Below are 17,565 nucleotides of genomic sequence, written 5' to 3'. Positions count from 1 at the left end.
GGCCACAAGTAATGCTTCTGGATATGTTTCATAAATGTACTTATACCAAACGTATAATTTATATCCAAATTTCACGGCTCGTCCTTGGTGTGTATCATTTAGGAATAAAATATCGTTATATTTATCATTTTCTACGATTGTATCATTTGTTGGTTGATCGAGAAGAAATTTGTAGATTATTCTGAAAGGAATCGTATCTTGCAAAATAGATACAGTAGAAAGCCACGTGGAACGTGAGGCGTTCCTAAAGTCACTGTTTAGATCTGCTGATAATATGCCTAGTACTAGAAGGGGTCTGTTGTCAATGGTTGATAGTGAATTGTGGACTTCATGCTGAATCTCTCTCACTGAACTACGGTCAACAGGTTGCCATGTCAGATGTGTAGAAAACAACAGCTGTTCAGAGAAGCCAATGACCAAAATGACAGAGACTATACAAACCATGAGATACTTCAATCCACTTAGCATGCAAACGGAATGCACTCTCCACTCCATGGTGTTCGTAAAATGAGATGGACTGATGTGGAAACTGAAAGAAGAATAGAAAGTATTTGATTAAACATTTTTAAAATATTATAACAAGACACTAACTGTACTTCATTGAATAAGTTCATCAGGTTTGTAGATTAAATAAACAAGACACAATATTTCGTTTTCGGAGGACGAAATATTGTAGTGAGTTAACTTTCACAATGGTTTTCGTCCTCACGTCGGAGGAAAATGTCTTGTTTATTTAATCTACAAACCTGATGAACTTATTCAATGAAGTTAGAAATTTACACGGTCAACCAACGGTCAAGAAGATACGTGATTTGGAAAATGTAAACAAGAAAATCTCTAGACACAAAAATCATCTGACTTTCACGCACCGCTGCAAGGATCTAAATCTAACGCCGGTAAGCCTGAAACTGAAATGCCCTAGACTGAAAAGATCATTGAAAAGGCGGAAAAAGAACTTGTTCGGGAACGCATTCGCGTGATCAGTAATAAATTAGTTTCCTTAAAAAAAACACGTCGCCATAAACAAAGAATTAGAAACACTTGAACCGGAAGTGAAATCGCAAGTTGAGTTTCATGTAAACAATGCACGTGTGACGGAAAATGAAAAATGCAAAAGCCGTCAAATTACGAAGCTCGAGCGTTTGAAAGACGGAAATGAGAGAAAAATATCACCGTTAAAACACCATGACAATGTAGACCTGTCAGGAAACCAACTTAAGAAATGGGTGACAAATCTGTCCAAGCACAAATTAACCCAACCGGAGGAGAAACTTTTGCAGAAAGGCTTGAACTTCGCGGTAAGTTGTGAACATATACCAAATGAAGAATTCATTGTAGCCACCGAGAAAGCGTGTAGTTATATTTCCGCTAATGATCGTGCAGCCTTGAGAGCTGAAGTTGTAGGTGTGCTCCGGAATGCAAAGCCTCCCCAGTCCAATGTTTCAAAAGAAGAAAGGGCGGCGATTAAGTCTTTAAAGAAAAATGATTCCATTCTTGTTATGGGCGCTGATAAAGGCAGGTCAACTGTTGTACTCGATAAGGAAGATTATGAGGAAAAAATACATGAAATGTTGAAAGATGATAAGACTTATGAAACACTAAAAGGCGATCCCACTGCCAAGTATAAACGCAAGTTAATAGCCATCCTCACTAGACTCCAGAAAGAAAAGAAAATTGATGATGCTCAGTATAGGCTCTTATATCCTACCACGGCCAATACTCCGAGATTATATTGCACCACTAAAATTCACAAACCAGGCAATCCTATTCGGCCCATAGTGGATTACACGGACTCCCTTGGGTACGAAACGTCGAAAGCTTTAGCTGATTTACTGAACCCACTTGTTGGAAACACAGAACATCATGTGAAAAACTCAAAAGATTTAGCGGAGGAACTTAGTGGCGTTTACATAGAAGAGAACGAAATATTCAATTCCCACGATGTTGTCTCTCTTTTCACGAACACACCTATCAAAGAGACACTAGATATTATCAAACAAAGACTCGTCGCAGATAAAGATCTGAATAAGCGCACAAAACTCGATGTTGAGGACATCGTAGAGCTCCTGGAATTTATCTTGACCACCACATATTTTGAATTCCGAGGCAATGTTTATAGACAGCGTTTTGGTGCCGCGATGGGCAGTCCGGTCACCCCTATCATAGCAAATTTGTTTATGGAGTTCCTTGAACAACAGGCAATTGCGACCGCGCCTATAGATTGTAAGCCGCGGCTCTGGCGCCGATATGTCGACGATGTTCTTGAAATAATCAACAACGGTCAAGTGCAAAATCTAACGGACCATCTCAATACAATAGACCCAACAGACAGCATTAAATTTACTTTCGAAAAAGAGAAAGATGGAAAAATTCCTTTCTTGGACACACTTATTATCAGAAAACCAGACGGCTCCATAAAACTCCTTGTGTACAGAAAACCCACCCATACTGATCAGTATCTTGATTTCAATTCCGAGCATCCTCTCCATCAAAAAATGGGAGTTATCATCTATCTATTATTAAGGTAGATACGGCCATGAAACCTCACCAAACTCTCAGGCGTATCTTAGTACACCCGAAGGACAAACGCGAGAAAGAAAAAACAGGCAATTGTATCTATGAAATTGGATGCCAAAACTGCGATCAGTCCTATGTCGGTGAAACATCTCGCATGTTTGGAACCAGGATGTCAGAACACAAAGCTGAAGTCAATAAGGCCACTAACAAAAAGTACACTCGATCTGAACGCGCAAGTTATCAGAAAAGAACAGACCAAATCAGCAATTTCTGATCATGTTGCCCGGGCAAACCACGTTATCAATTGGGATGATTCAAAGCTCCTTGGGCGGGAGCACAACAAGAAGGCTAGAGAAGTTCGAGAAGCCATGGAGATTAGAAGAAGGGGGAGCAAGACCTTAAACAGAGAGGAGGGCACATATTTCCTTAGCACGTATATGATCCGCTTTTGAAGACTGCGAAAGAGTCTAAGCCCAACCGGAAACCCATCTCCCGGGAAAGTGGATCAGATGACCATATCAGTCATACCTGATGAAGTCCTCCGACGTGAAGGACGAAATATTGTAGTAGAGAGCTTGCGAAATGGAGTTACTTTAACTTTAACTTTAACGTCAGAGGATTATAGAGGATTATGTATTCAAAACCACTCTGCCATTAAAGCCGCTTGAAGTTAAAGTTAACGCCAGAATCTATAGTGTGCCGTAAATTATGATGAAAATACGTCATAATTAAAACAATGGTTTGCATATTTCCTCATAGACTACATAATTACCACTTATGTATTGTCTAGTTAATAGACCAATTATTGGAAATCTAATTTGGTTTGGGTAAAAAACATGCCACATGATGCTAAAAACTACTGATTGAATTAGATCAAAATAAATTTTGTTCCAAACGTCACACTTGATATATACATTTGTGTGTGCTCATGACGTACACCAAATCAGCTTGCGGAACCAAGTTTTTGGCTTGACTTCAACGCCAAGGGGATTAAGTTCCAGTAAAATGGACTGATTTACGCGACCCAGCAGTGTTGTGAACTTCTGCGAATTGCAGCTACTGTGAAAATGTCTTTACAACGTTGCGTGTCTTATAATTACACCTCTATATATAACCAAATATGTTTGTACTGTTCAGGTATTTTATTTAATTATTATTTTATTCATTTAGGCCTACATTATGTACCCCAATTCAGCAGAAAGCTGGTCTAACATGTGCCACGCTATTATATGCATATTATAGGCCTATGGGTACGGTATTGTATGTCAACCAAATTATTCATTATTAAAAGAGGAGGCCTATTTGTTACAAAAAATAAGAATGTCAGAAAAGGAGCATCCAGAAATATGTTAGTTGAAATTCAAAATTCTGGGAGTTTTTAAAGAACAAAATGAGGATCATTCGGGGAGATATATTTAATTCGATCAGAATGCAAAGAGGAGTCCTTGCCCTCCTAAAAGAAAACTCCTGGCAACGCTACTGGGGAGTGGGAAAGTGAGGATAGATGAATAGATGGAGGGAGAGGATGATATGGAGAGGTGGTGATGGGGGGGCTAGGGAGAGCAAACAGATAAAATGGGCTTGTGTCCTGATGGAAATATAAAATTAACAAAGCTGACGTTTACTGGAATAATAATTGAGCTTTTCTTATAATAATCCGGGACAATAATATAGGCATATCACAAGAATATTTAATTGAAACATGTTTAGAAGTATACTATTAGCGTATAGCTCATAACATAGGCCTAATTCCCATTGCATTGGTCATCGCCAAGAGATGTAATCCATGCTTATTCAAACTAAGCGCCTATTGTAATAAGTGTTACCAACTAACCACTTCAGCAAACAAAAGGGAGAAATTTGATGCAGTCGCTTTTACATACCCTTCTTTTGATCACCCATTGATACACTTCCCCTAGTTTAAACAACAAGACGCTGTTGGTACAGAAACCAATCTGACGTTCGCGTTGAAGTGAAGTTGAGCAAGAAATCGAATCGATATTTTTGAAGTTGCCGTTAAAGTTCCAGTAACTTCATTCCACAAGCTCTCTAGTGAGTTAATTTTCACTTGGTTTTTGTCACTCAAAAATGTCTTGTTCTCCACTATACTCCCAAAGAACGACACCAATGCCCGCCAATAAAACACTTTTTAATACATAAGCTTGCGTTGTGTTGGTATTTATTTGCACCGGCCACAGCGAATCGTGAGCTCAATGAGAGCAGGCACAATTATTATAATTGTGAATCTTTTTTCTTACTCTACTTGTACAAACAATGCAGTGGGATCCTAGACTAATACAATGGGGAAGCCTAAAGCCTAAAAGAAAACAATCGCGGTAGGAGCGGGCTACGAAAACTCTTGAAAAAACTCCCGATTACTATTTTTGGAGAAAAATTGAGAACGTACGATGACCCTGGCTTTCTACCTCATGTCAACCTGATGATTGAATTCTTTCCTCCCCGAACAATCAGTCAAATACCCACCCTGGATAACCGACGGAGGCAAAACCTTTTAAAAATACACATTAAAATTTTTTGGATTTAACAAAAAAAATTGAAAAAAGCGTGTGTGCTGCGTGGTGCTACCAACCTGAAGTGACTACCAAACACTAACACGCCCCGGCGCACACCCAAGTCATTCATTATGACGTAACGTGAAGAAAATAAATATATGCTAATTCGCCGAGGGCGCTCAAACGCACATATTTTCATTTCTCCACTATACTCCCAAAGAACGACACCAATGCCCGCCAATAAAACACTTTTTAATACATAAGCTTGCGTTGTGTTGGTATTTATTTGCACCGGCCACAGCGAATCGTGAGCTCAATGAAGTAAAAGTCAGGGAAATCTACAATCCCAACGATTGGGAAACTGAAAGCAATTTTGGTAAACTTTCCTTGACATAGCCATCTTTGGCTGAATCGGACCTCCATCTGCCGTGCCTCTTAAATAATCTTTCAGGCACCCCCGCATTGGCTGCCTCTGTGGCACCCCCTGAACGCAGGCTATGGACACCAAATTTTGATGTGTCGCCAACTATTGGCTTGAGCGCATCCAAAATGACTTCGCGAACTCTAGTATATGACATTGGTCGGTTATCCTTGCGCAATTTGTAACCCATTTTTGTGGCAGACAAACTCCTGAAAATGAATGAACATGAATCTTGGACCTGAGCTAACTCTAAATACTTCTGTAACATACGAACAGGACAAACTCTTGATCTCAGACGTGCTATAATAACTGATTTACCTTGCCTATAAATGTCCGTCTTGCTAGAAGGAATCAGAATTGACATATGTGATAACTCAAATGTTATATGCTCTCTTTTTATCTCAGAAAGTTCATCAAAACGGAGAAACCCTGCATAAGCTATCAAGCACATTGTTACAGTTCTAATAGTAAGCAAATTCTTGATGGACAAATCTGCACAATAGTGATCATATACTTTAACCAGAATTTCTGCTGTTATAGGCTCCTTTTTAACGGTAGGAGATGCTAATTTACGTTTCAAACCCTCAGCAGCATTCTTAACAATTGGAGAAAGACAAGGATCTGAACTCCCTGCCAATTTATGAGCCCATGAAATAGCAGCAGTGGCTTTCAAAATAGGTGCTGGTGTGTTGGCTGAATGACTGACATGAATGAGATATAATGAAACATAATAGGGATCCGCTGGAATTTTGACTTTCCAAATCTGTCAGCCCATGTGCACCAATTGCAAAATGCTCCCCCATATTGTTTTATAGTTGAATCGGCTCTAGAGTTTAATGTCACACCAGGCAATTCTGATGCTAATTTGTTCAGTTCATCATGCTCTTCGTATCCCGCATCTGACCATATACCACTCTGGAAGATTACCTGCAAATGAAATGAAAACAATTTTTAAGAATTCCGCAGTCAAATGTATTTAGGCCTACTAATATTTCTAACATTGTCTGATTACTCTACCTACTTACTAATTTTCACTTCTTGTCAATGCCGTCCTTCACGCATTGAGTACCAAATCAATCTTCATAAATTCCTGCTATATTAGCATGTAACTATCTTCGTTGCAAGCTTTGATATTTGTTGCATTTCATTTATATAAAGTTCTTTGTATTTCCTCGAAAACTCATTACCAATATCATGGCATACTCAATTTACAGAATATGTTTCTCTTAAAATATCAAATTTATTAGGATTTCAAATCCAACCGATTTTGCTCAACGCATTCGATTAAAACTGGACTCTTACCGCCAGAATAGCACTTCTGGCTATTTGTTTAACGAACTGCTCGTTATTGTATCTGCCATTTACAAACATACCAGGAAAATACTGTAATTCCTGTATATCCACCACTCCAACTATAGGAGTCTGTCCATCTGGGAACAATATCGGCCAAAAAGGGGCCGAATACCACTGAGGGCAAATAAGAGTTCCTGCTGCCCCGAACGCATCATGTGAAATAGGACTCTTGGAATGAGGTGGATAGGTGGCACTAACCAGTTATTTTCATTAGACCAATCCACAGTAAATGCGTCTATATTCTCACAACCTGGGTTCCAAAACCTCGAATCGAATCTTGGCAACTTTGCATTGTAAAAACTGGCAAATCTGTCTATTGTATGAGGACCCCATCTTTTGTCCAATTTCTCAAATATATAATCTGAGATAGCCCAATCATCAGCATCAATAATGCGACTGATATAATCAGCTCTTTCATTGTCTGATCTAGGGACCCATTCCACTTCTAAAGATATATTATCTTGGACACAAATTCTGAAAATGTTCAAAGCAATTTCTTGTAAATCAGTTTTCATACTGCCTTTTGTTGCTATCGCTGCAACACTTTGGTTATCCGTAAACCATTTCACAACATGATTCCCAAGCTTCTTGACAAATGAAGCCATGACCATTTCTACGGCCTTAAGCTCTCTCCATGCCGAGCTTCGTCTTGCATCAACTTGATTCCATTGCCCATGAGCAATATCATCTGACATATCTACTACATACCCACCGTAGCCAGTGCTACTTGCATCTGAATATACTATTTTAGATGCTGCTGTTTTCGGTTCTACTTTTGCACAATTGAGAGTACGAATATTTTCCCGCCAAAACTCTAACTCATTAATGGCTTCTTCCGACACACAAACAAAGGATTCCCAGTTTTCTTTACCTTCTACACAGACATGTAAAGATTTCGTCATTAATCTTGCTATATTTCCAACTGCCAGGCTAGTGGAAACAATTTTTCCCGCCACACTAGCCAGAAGTCTAGCCTTCACATTTAAATTCCCACTATTGTCTTTGTAGTTAAGAATAGTGGTAGTACTTTGATGGATGTCTTGAACTCTTCTTCCGGTGACCCCAAATGCACCCGATTCTAGATCAATATCATATCCCAACCACTCTAATGTTATTGTTGGGTTCCAAATCGACTTCTGGATATTCGGCACAAATCCAGATTTAATCAGATAGGCTTTAATACTATCACTAGCCTCTTTTGCTTTATCTACAGACCCACCAAAACCTAGACCATCATCTAGAAATACTACAATTGCCTTGCCTTCGCTTCTCCACTTCTTTACCAACGGTCGAACTATTTTAGTAAAAATGAATGGAGCCGAACTCAAACCAAATGCCAGGCACGAAAATCTAAAATAACGCACTTTACCATTGAGATTCCATGAGAATCCCAAGAATTTTCTATGCATAGGGTGAATCTCTATATGATGATACCCGGACTTCAAGTCAAATTTGAACATGAAACCACCTTTCCTAAGAAACAGCAGTGCTGTTCTCATATCCTCAAACTTAACAGATTGCTTGCGAATGAACTTGTTTACCATCCTCAGGTCAAGAATTAGCCTCTTTTTCCGTTTGGCTGAATAGAAACAGTGAGTGGGTTAATAACGTGTGGGGAGATTGACAAATTTCTACAGACCCCAATTTTACCAGCTCAGATATGGCCTCAGACACAAATTCGTGATTATTATACGCAGACCTGTTATTCTTGGATGATTGCATCGGAGGCTCGTCATAAAAAGGAATTACATATCCGTTTTCAATAGTTTCCATTATAAACTGTGGTGCCCCAATTTCCCGCCAAAACTGGGCGTGGCTTTTTAGCCTACCTGAAACCTTGATCGCAATATTACCTTCGCTTCTCTCATAATCTGCATAATCAAATACTATATCATCTGAAATACAGACACATTCATCTACGCTACATGAATTATCATACTTAACTTTAGCTCTATTTACTTTAGATGCCTCCTGCATTTTGCGGCTGGTTTGTACTAAACTGCTGCCGTCTGGCTGGACAACTTTCTCTCCAGTGGCCGAACTTCCCACAGAAGTAGCAACTGCCTTTGCCTTGCCTGCTGATGGGCCCAGTGAAGGACCCTCCTGCACGAAAAAGCTGACTAGAAGAACCAGGCATACCAAAACCACCACCCACGGAAGCGCCGCCATCTTTTTGAACTTTTTGCCGCTTGCTTGCTAGCTTGCTTCTGCTTGATCTTTTCCTGCTCGATATTCGGCCCGTTGAATTCTTTTGTGATCATCCTCATCAGCTGCCAACTCATTGGTTTCATACTCTGACACGGTCGCCCACCCATGCTCGCTGATGTCAGCCAGTCTTATAAACTTCTGCCTTGTACCGATGGTATCTCTCGCTTTAAGTAGGTGCACCTTACCATCAACTGGGTCATCAATGGCCTTGGTTATTAGGTCGTCAACAGATCTATATTACAAGTAAATAACACGTAACACTTATTAGAGACAATTCATATCAGATCATATACGCGCCAAATCGCACATTTCGCGCCAATCAAACAATTGAGATAATTAAATACATTTCCACGCTGGATGATTTTCTTTTTACTCGGACACATTAGCTCATACCAATTGAACTAAATTTCTATAAAAGGTGAGCCACGCGTATCACTGCCCTTTTGCTATTGTTAACCTTGCACACAGAACAGACCTATTGATATTACACGGTCCACTGTGACACGGTCCATTGGACCCATTAAACTGACCAGAAAAGCTGCTGCCAACCATTTCTTATTAAACATGATAATAATTGAATTATCCTTCTAATAAATTTAATCATTTTAAGTACCACAGAAACGGAACGAAAACTTAACTGGTTAAACTCGTACTGCCGTTTATTTCCTTCTCTTTTCCACTTTGTCTCAGAGGCCGTCGCCAACTTCTTTTCAAAACACTCCGCTGTTTTCTTATTTTCTTGCCAAAATTCCTCCTTTGCTGACTGTAGTGACTCTGTAAACGAACTTTTAGCTCTGCTTGGCTACTTTTGAACTGATTCAGTAACTCTTGAATGTCTTCTTTCGTTGCGGCCGTCATATTCATATAGGCCTAACACCAATGCCACGTCACTGAAGCTGAGACGGAACCGGGATATTGAAAAAGCGTGTGTGCTGCGTGGTGCTACCAACCTGAAGTGACTACCAAACACTAACACGCCCCGGCGCACACCCAAGTCATTCATTATGACGTAACGTGAAGAAAATAAATATATGCTAATTCGCCGAGGGCGCTCAAACGCACATATTTTCATTTTGCTAACTGTACTGTCGAAGTGTTTTGATCATATTAGAGAGGTTGCGATTTCCAAAGGTACGTATCATACACTCTACGAAATAAAGGAACTAAATAGGTTCTAAAGTTGTCCTCTCAGGTGAATCCTTATAGGTTCTCTAAAGAACCAAAAAATGGTTCCAAAACCATCAAAAATGACCCCAAAATGTGATACAGAACCGTTTTCAGTTCTTTAGAGAACCTTTAAGGGTTCTCCAAAATTAAAGAACCTTTTTAGAGGTTCAAGAGGGAGGGTTCTCCGGAGAGGACAAAAAAGTTTCTATCTAGAATCTTTATTTCTTAGAGTGTACACACGTGCATCTATTCAAAATCACTCTCATGTGAGCGTATGGGCGTACGATACGTACGTTTGGAAATCGCAAGCTCTCTATTCTGCAATAATTCACAACCCCTGCCGACAACATTTTAATCGGATATATAAAGTTCTATATAATAACTATCTTTTGGTAGTTACTGAGGTAATAACAGAAAAGAGTTCATCATTAAAGGGTCTCGGTCTGCACCCCGGGATCCCACCCGGTGTCGAATACAATTTTACATACTAACAAAATAAGTTATGTTGCATAGCATTCATTTTAGTAAAGAAAACGCTGCGCAATTTGTGTTGCAAGGGTGCATACTACCAAATCACTGTCCCTGGACAGTATTCATACACGATAGAGTGTAAAAGGGGCATTTTGTGATCCTAGCATCCTCTTTGTATAACATTAATTTTTTTCACGAAAAAAGCTTATTCCCAAAATTTCAGTTGATTCCGATTTTGCGAGTTATGCATGATTATGTGTATTACTAGGCATGTCACAGTGGCTGCACAATACTTCTGCCACACTGTGCATGCAAGCATAACAGTAAATTAAAAAGCGCGCGCATGAAAGTTGTTCAATTTTGGCAAACATCCATGTCGAAAAATTAATTTCCTCATATGTGCTATTTATCACAATTATTGTTTGAATTTTTGATATATGGTGTGTGAAACCTTTCTGTGACTACCATCGGGTTTTTTAAAATAAATATTGCTTCGTTTAAGAGCTACTACCTGTTTTTATGGATTGTTGAAGATGCCTCATAAATCAATAAATATAGGCATTTTGAAAAAATCAAGACCTACCACCACTTAGCTGAAATACTAATCTTTCTAAGCATGTAAAGTATTTCCGTCGACAACGAATGGCACACTTGAGGAAAACGATTTGAAACAAAACATTTTTTAAGTGTGTTTAAAGGGAGTAATATTCCAAACCACAATAGCTCTAAGCCATTGTGTGTGTCCAAGGCCACACCATTTTTGTATACGCGGTATAGTAGAGTAGCTGTTCATTTTACTGTTTATCTTCCCATGTTAATCCAGATAACAAAATGTTAATTTAAAGTCTCATTGCAAATGAATTTTTATTTTTACTTTTCGGATTTGGCTTTGAGCAATGGTGACACATACCATATTTACAGAAAAAATTTAAATTCTATTCCAGACACCGTCAAAATGTCAAAGTTTGTATTTTTTGTATTATATTAAAGTAATTAACTGCAGATTCTTTACTCAACATCATAACAGGTTCATACTTGACAAATTTATGATGAATGAAAAGACTTTCATTAAATATTGAAAAAACAAACCAAAATTACTCATGCCTAATTTACCTAATAAAATAATGAATACATAATTAGCTGTAATAAGCTAATTTGCATAATTGATTACTTTTTGTGTATTTTTTGTTATCAATTGAAAGAACTTTGCATACATATGTGTGCGAAAAATCCGCACCCTGATATCATGTACGGTTTTCTTTTGGCATCAATTTTGCATATTAATTAGCTGAACTTAGTCATTTTTTCAACTTTAATTTGTCTGCAGATTGCTAAAATAGTATATTTGGTTAATTTATTATAATTTTTCGATGATAGATTTTTTAATTTTGTTTTCTTTGACGAAGTTAGAAAAGATAGGCAATTAACCTTTAATACTTAAATTAACGTTGCTTTTTCAAGCAAGTGTCCAAATAAACCTTCAAAATCTCGAAATGTGCCAATTTTGTCATTATAGCAATTTGTGGCAGATTTGCATTCCATTTATGAGCATCTTAAAATTGACACTACATCACAATGCATTGACCGAATTCTTTTTAAAAATATTTTTGATGCTTTAATGATGCTTTAATAAAGGTCATTCATGTAGAAACATTAAATAACGTGTTTCTGATGCCCCTATTTTTGAGGTGATATACCTAGTATTACACTGCTACATCATGTCCATAGGCCACTGTGTTGTATTTTCGTTCTGGTGTACCAGAACGTAAAATACACCTACTCATGTTACTATCAGGGCATGGGAAACAATAATTTTCAATGTGGGGCTTTGAATATGATAACTTGAAATTCGTCACAACTTAAAAGTTTGCTGTATTTTTGTGTATCAGTCAGTGTGGGAATGCGACATGTAGCTAGACTATGCCATACTCGAATTTTGATAAATAAAAATATGTTATTATTAATCATGATGAACGCATTCCGTTGAACTCAAAATTATACTGATGTTTACTAAAATTAAAGTGTTCAAAAGTAAAATGGTCATAGAGAGTTTATATAATTAGTTGCAGTAAAAGTAGGCATATGTTATTGAATGCAACATATCTTGTATAATTATAATGGCTCACTTCAATACTACACAATTCTGATTTTGGAATCTACCAGTTTATCGATCGCGAAAACCCGAGTAAAAAATCCGACTATGTACTTTGGATTTTAAGCAGGACTTTACCCCGGGACTTTGTCTCTAACATACGCTGTCTCTTATTTAGCAATCGAATTTAACCGCAAGCATAAAGCATGGAAGTACAAGACGCACTTAACGTACGTCCATACACCAAGTGAGAGTTTAACTTTCGCGCCAGGACAAAGCGCCGCAAATTTTACAGATTGTAGAATGGAAAGTGCCAGGAGGATTAAAACTATAGCGAGATCTTGGCGACCAATCGCAATACAGATCTATTTAAAGATGCATTCATGACCAATTTCGGCCAAATCGGCCTAGTTTTACATAGAGACCCGTGTTAATAATGTTAACCGCAATCCAAAGTGACTGAAAAGATCAGATATGTGAAAATCTATCAATTGCACACAAATTAATACAAATCAGAATTGTATGCTTTAATGTAATAGCCATAGTATGCAAAATGTGCAAGTTGACTACGGAGAAGTGTAACATGTAGCATACATGTATATCGTGCATATATGTGGCATACTGTGTGCACAGGATACAGGCTGTTACAATATAAACATCTCAAAAAGGTAACTAACCCCCCTTAAAATAATGGCCATTATTCAAAAACGGGCTATTGTATTACAAATCTGTAAAATGCGTTGGAAGCAGAATTTATTTCTGCGCATTTCGACACCTCATTAGATGCGATAACCCAGAAAAGAATAAAACAGCAGTCAATTTAATGTAGTGAGGTCCAGATTTGAAAGTTGCACTTACAATAATACAGAAATACTCAGATATCATCACACAAATTTCCTTCCATTATACTTAATACAAATCCTAGTGAAAGATATGACGCTTCAAAATGGTATCGAGACTTTTGGGACACCTTGTATAACATAAGAATCGGATTAAATATGGGTCAAATATTATGCTTGTACATATTTCTATTCGACTCTGAAGAGGACATGACAGTACGAAAATGGACTAAATTTGTGAATTAAATATATTTTTGAGATTTTGTGTTGTAATTTCGTTCTGGTATACCCACAGAATTAGTTTTAATTCTGTGGGTATACCAGAACGAAATTTAATATATATCTTTGCTAAACGAATTAATCTGCAAAAACTTTTTAGTACATAAACGTTATGATAATGTTGTGGATCACGAAATACCCTTTTAAGCTTTACTTACTTACTCTTACTCTTACTCCGTCGACTCTTGCTGTCGGGCATCAATGATGGCTCGCCATAACCGCCTGTCCTGCATGCTGGTCTCAATTTCTGCCACTGTGTATCCTGTGTCTAGTTGAAGCAGGTCCACAAAGGTCTTCTTGGGACGTCCTTTGGTTCGTTTTCCTTGGGTGGGCTTCCATGTTACCAGATCAGATGTACTCCTCCCTTTGGCTCTCTTACTTGTCACTGACTTCGATTTTGCCGATGACATAGCATTATTGTCAGAGGAAATAGATCAAGCTAGCAAGCTGCTCAGCGAGGTAGAAACATCAGTAGGAAAGGTCGGACTGAGAATGAATGCTGGCAAAACGAAGTTCATGGCATTTAACCACAGCAAAGGTCTCACACTCAAGACAAACAGTGGAACACAGATTGAGGAGGTCACAAATTTCAAGTACCTTGGGGCATGGATGCAGAGCTCAGAAAAGGATGTTAAAATCCGAAAAGCAGCAGCCTGGAGAGCTTGTAATGGGATGGCTAAGATCTGGAAGTCATCTCTCTCAACAAGGCTCAAGCAACGCCTATTTACGGCAACAGTTGAATCAGTACTGCTCTATGGGTGTGAGGCATGGACAGTCACTTCCAAACTGGCAAAGGAGCTGGATGGCTGTTACACCAGACTGTTGAGGGCAATGCGTAATGTCCACTGGAAGCAGCATATGACAAACAAAGAGCTGTATGGTGACCTCCCAAAGTTATCAGACAAGATCAGGGAAAGAAGGACACGGTTTGCTGGCCACTGCTTCAGAAGCAAGACAGAACCTGTATCTAAATTGGTGCACTGGATTCCAAAGCATGGGAAAAGAAAATAAGGAAGACCCGCCCTAACATTTGTCGACATCCTAAGACAAGACACAGGACTTGAATCTACTGACATGGTAACAGCAATGCAAGACAGGAAGATATGGAGGGCCATCACAGTTCGAGGACAACACTCGACTTAAGCAAGTAAGCAAGGCTCTCTTACAGTGTCCCGCAAACCGTAGCCGTCTTGTGCTGATTTTTGAGGTCACAGGTGGAATGTCCCCATAAGCTTTAAGCTTTAGAAGACCTCAAATAACATAAGCAGGTCACAGGTAATGGCCTTGTCCTATTTGTTCATTTGACATTTGTGAATGGAGAGCTTCTTTTAATGGGGCACTACACCATCGGTTTCAGGGCGTAGTTCATTGAACTCAGCGGCAGGGCTTGATACTCAACTCATTTGCATAGCAAAATGACCCGTCTCCTCTGCAGCCAATTTGGTTCCGCTCCATCGAAATCAAGCTGGTCACGGAGGAGACTACCCTCCTTTGTGTTTGTTCATTTGTGTATGGAGAGCCCTTCTTGGAGTCCGTAATGACTTAGGCTACGCTCTCAGCTAGAGTCCGACGCTGCATTGCACTAGAAATACCTTTTCTGTGAAATCGCTATAGAGCCAACCGGGAACACGTACCGGTATTCGTTTTGAAAATATAACATTAAAATTGGTATCACCCTTGTGGCCCACGTGCAGTGGAAACCTTAATACTTTCATTAAAAGGAAATGAAAATAATTAAAAAAAACACGGATCTACCTGTGCACCTATAAAATGGGCACAGCAATTTGTCTCAAATATGAATGAATTTTAAAACATACGGGATATGATGAGCATTGACATGACGCCATGATAGTAGGATCTATTAGTCGTTTATATACCGTATTGTCATAATACCAATATTTGTCATTATATATAATGAGTAGGCTAATATTTAGCAACGTAAATGTGCAGTTCATATGCACAAACGAATACTGATCTTTATGATATTCAGGTTCTTGTACATCGCATATAACATGTCACATAGGAGGTCATACGTGCTGACCTTCATCTATTGCATTTGTTCATCTGTGTATGGAGAGGATTAACGCCATTAAACGCCATTAAAACTCCATCAGTATTAGGGCGTAGTTCAGTGAACTCACCGTATTGCTATTCCAAGTACCTTGATAATACAGATAATATGTACTAATAGGTCGAGACGATTTGCATTGAAAAACCTAATGAATTATTCAGAACAGTTACGTAATCAATCGATGATAGTGCGGACACTTTTCATTTGCAAACCACCAAAATTCGTGATCTTTAAGCGTTGGAAAAGAAACCGCGTGAATAGAGTGCCCTCTCAAGAATATCTTCTCTCTGTCAGCGGGCTGATATTTGAATTTTTACAAAACGGATCGTGGTGATAGCCTTGACAAACCTAATAAATATACCAGGGATTAATAAGTAGGCCTACCGGGGTGCGGACATTTCATTAGTCCCAAACCTTCAGGATTCGATACAGGTTTGCGTTGTAAATGAAAGCGTGAATAAGAATGTCATCCCCCTGGCCCTATATAGGACTGGCAAGCCGCGAGTCTAGGGTACATAGGTACGGCGTATATAGGACTGACAAGCGAGTCTAGTCTAGGGCTAAGCCTATCTGTACGTTGCTAGCATTAATACATGGTATACACCAACATGTATGTCAACCAAAAACCAAAAAAAGGTCAACTTTGGCACAGCATGTCATTTTTAAAGGGAATTTTTCTATTAGGGCACTTACCGTGTTTGATAGCAAAACTCAGATTGGGTGCTGCGAAACTCAACTGCCGATACTGATGCTGGACGATCAGTAAGCTATCTTCAGCAATGTACAATCTTCGGCAAAGGCATAATGAATGTTAAGTTTATTATATTTTGAATATTTTTTCTGTGTCCTTGGTCCTATTCACGATCTATTCGTAACAGCTCAATAACTTAATTTCTTAACAATAGTCCATTTGAATAGTCTGTCACAGTGCAGTGATGTGTCACTCGATCCCGCGTCTGCACTTAATAAAAATTCCCTTAAAAGGGAAAACCAGCCTCAATGTAGAAGAGGTCTTGCAATTAGTTTGGGTCACCGTGGAAGGCATTTTTAGGACTACGCCTACATCCATCATGTTTCATGACAGTCCACCGAACCATCAATGGTGAGAACATGCACACTGAAACAGCAAAAAATAATTAACTCCTATAAACTCAGGCTGTCAAGTCTTATTCATATTGCTCCAAATTGTTCTGTCTTTTTGTCTTTTCTGCCTCATATGGAAAGGTTTCTATAAAAAATGATTCTCTTAAGTTAATTGTATAGGCCTACACAGTAGCTTATTCATGGACAATAATCATCAATTCAATTTTTTTCTTTTTATTCGTGAAAAAAAATAACTATAAGACAATCAGAAGAATTTCTTAATCCATTCTCTGCTCCCACAGATGCTTATGCATTATGAATGTGTATATCATATCATGGCAGCAAGTAACATAGAAAATCACACGTCCCATGAGCAAATCCACATCGAATTATGATCGATAATATCAGTAGATTTAGTACTAACCTTTCCAAGTTAGATTTAAGGTAGAGTTTTTATCCATAACGAAGTTGTATAAAGTTGCATAACTTAAAGCGTAATCATATCTGTAATATCCATTGGCGATGGTTAAAGAACAAATAGTCCGCATTAT

General features: G+C 38.5%; 4 protein-coding genes across 4 annotated transcripts; 2 read left to right on the top strand and 2 right to left on the bottom strand.

The window, feature by feature from the left end:
• Positions 1-1,499: 1,499 nt before the first annotated feature.
• On the top strand, positions 1,500-2,528 carry LOC140139309 (uncharacterized). Its single transcript, XM_072161092.1, has one exon. The coding sequence runs from the start codon at positions 1,500-1,502 to the stop codon at positions 2,526-2,528; it is 1,029 nt and encodes a 342-aa protein (XP_072017193.1).
• Positions 2,529-5,368: 2,840 nt separating this feature from the next.
• LOC140139301 (uncharacterized) lies at positions 5,369-8,972 on the bottom strand. The gene is given in 4 exon segments (XM_072161083.1): positions 5,369-6,144; positions 6,917-8,371; positions 8,374-8,424; positions 8,427-8,972. Coding segments are annotated over 4 exon segments (2,637 nt in total). The 5' UTR covers positions 8,782-8,972.
• A 28-nt stretch (positions 8,973-9,000) lies between these two features.
• On the bottom strand, positions 9,001-10,079 carry LOC140139293 (uncharacterized). The gene is given in 3 exon segments (XM_072161076.1): positions 9,001-9,244; positions 9,651-9,799; positions 9,802-10,079. Coding segments are annotated over 3 exon segments (468 nt in total). The 5' UTR covers positions 9,877-10,079.
• Positions 10,080-14,352: 4,273 nt separating this feature from the next.
• On the top strand, positions 14,353-14,871 carry LOC140139285 (uncharacterized). Its single transcript, XM_072161068.1, has one exon. It carries the CDS (start codon positions 14,353-14,355, stop codon positions 14,869-14,871), a length of 519 nt encoding a protein of 172 aa, XP_072017169.1.
• The last annotated feature ends 2,694 nt before the right edge of the window (positions 14,872-17,565 follow it).

Source organism: Amphiura filiformis, chromosome 2, assembly GCF_039555335.1.
Source record: "Amphiura filiformis chromosome 2, Afil_fr2py, whole genome shotgun sequence".
NCBI classification, from domain to species: Eukaryota; Metazoa; Echinodermata; class Ophiuroidea; order Amphilepidida; family Amphiuridae; genus Amphiura; species Amphiura filiformis.
The sequence above is the reverse complement of the archived record's forward strand: the minus strand, read 5'-3'. Positions and strand labels throughout refer to the sequence as shown.

Excerpts from the sequence above, each read along its gene's own strand:
- LOC140139309 (XM_072161092.1), top strand. The coding sequence starts at position 1,500 with ATGGGCGCTGATAAAGGCAGGTCAACTGTTGTACTCGATAAGGAAGAT.
- LOC140139285 (XM_072161068.1), top strand. The coding sequence starts at position 14,353 with ATGAATGCTGGCAAAACGAAGTTCATGGCATTTAACCACAGCAAAGGT.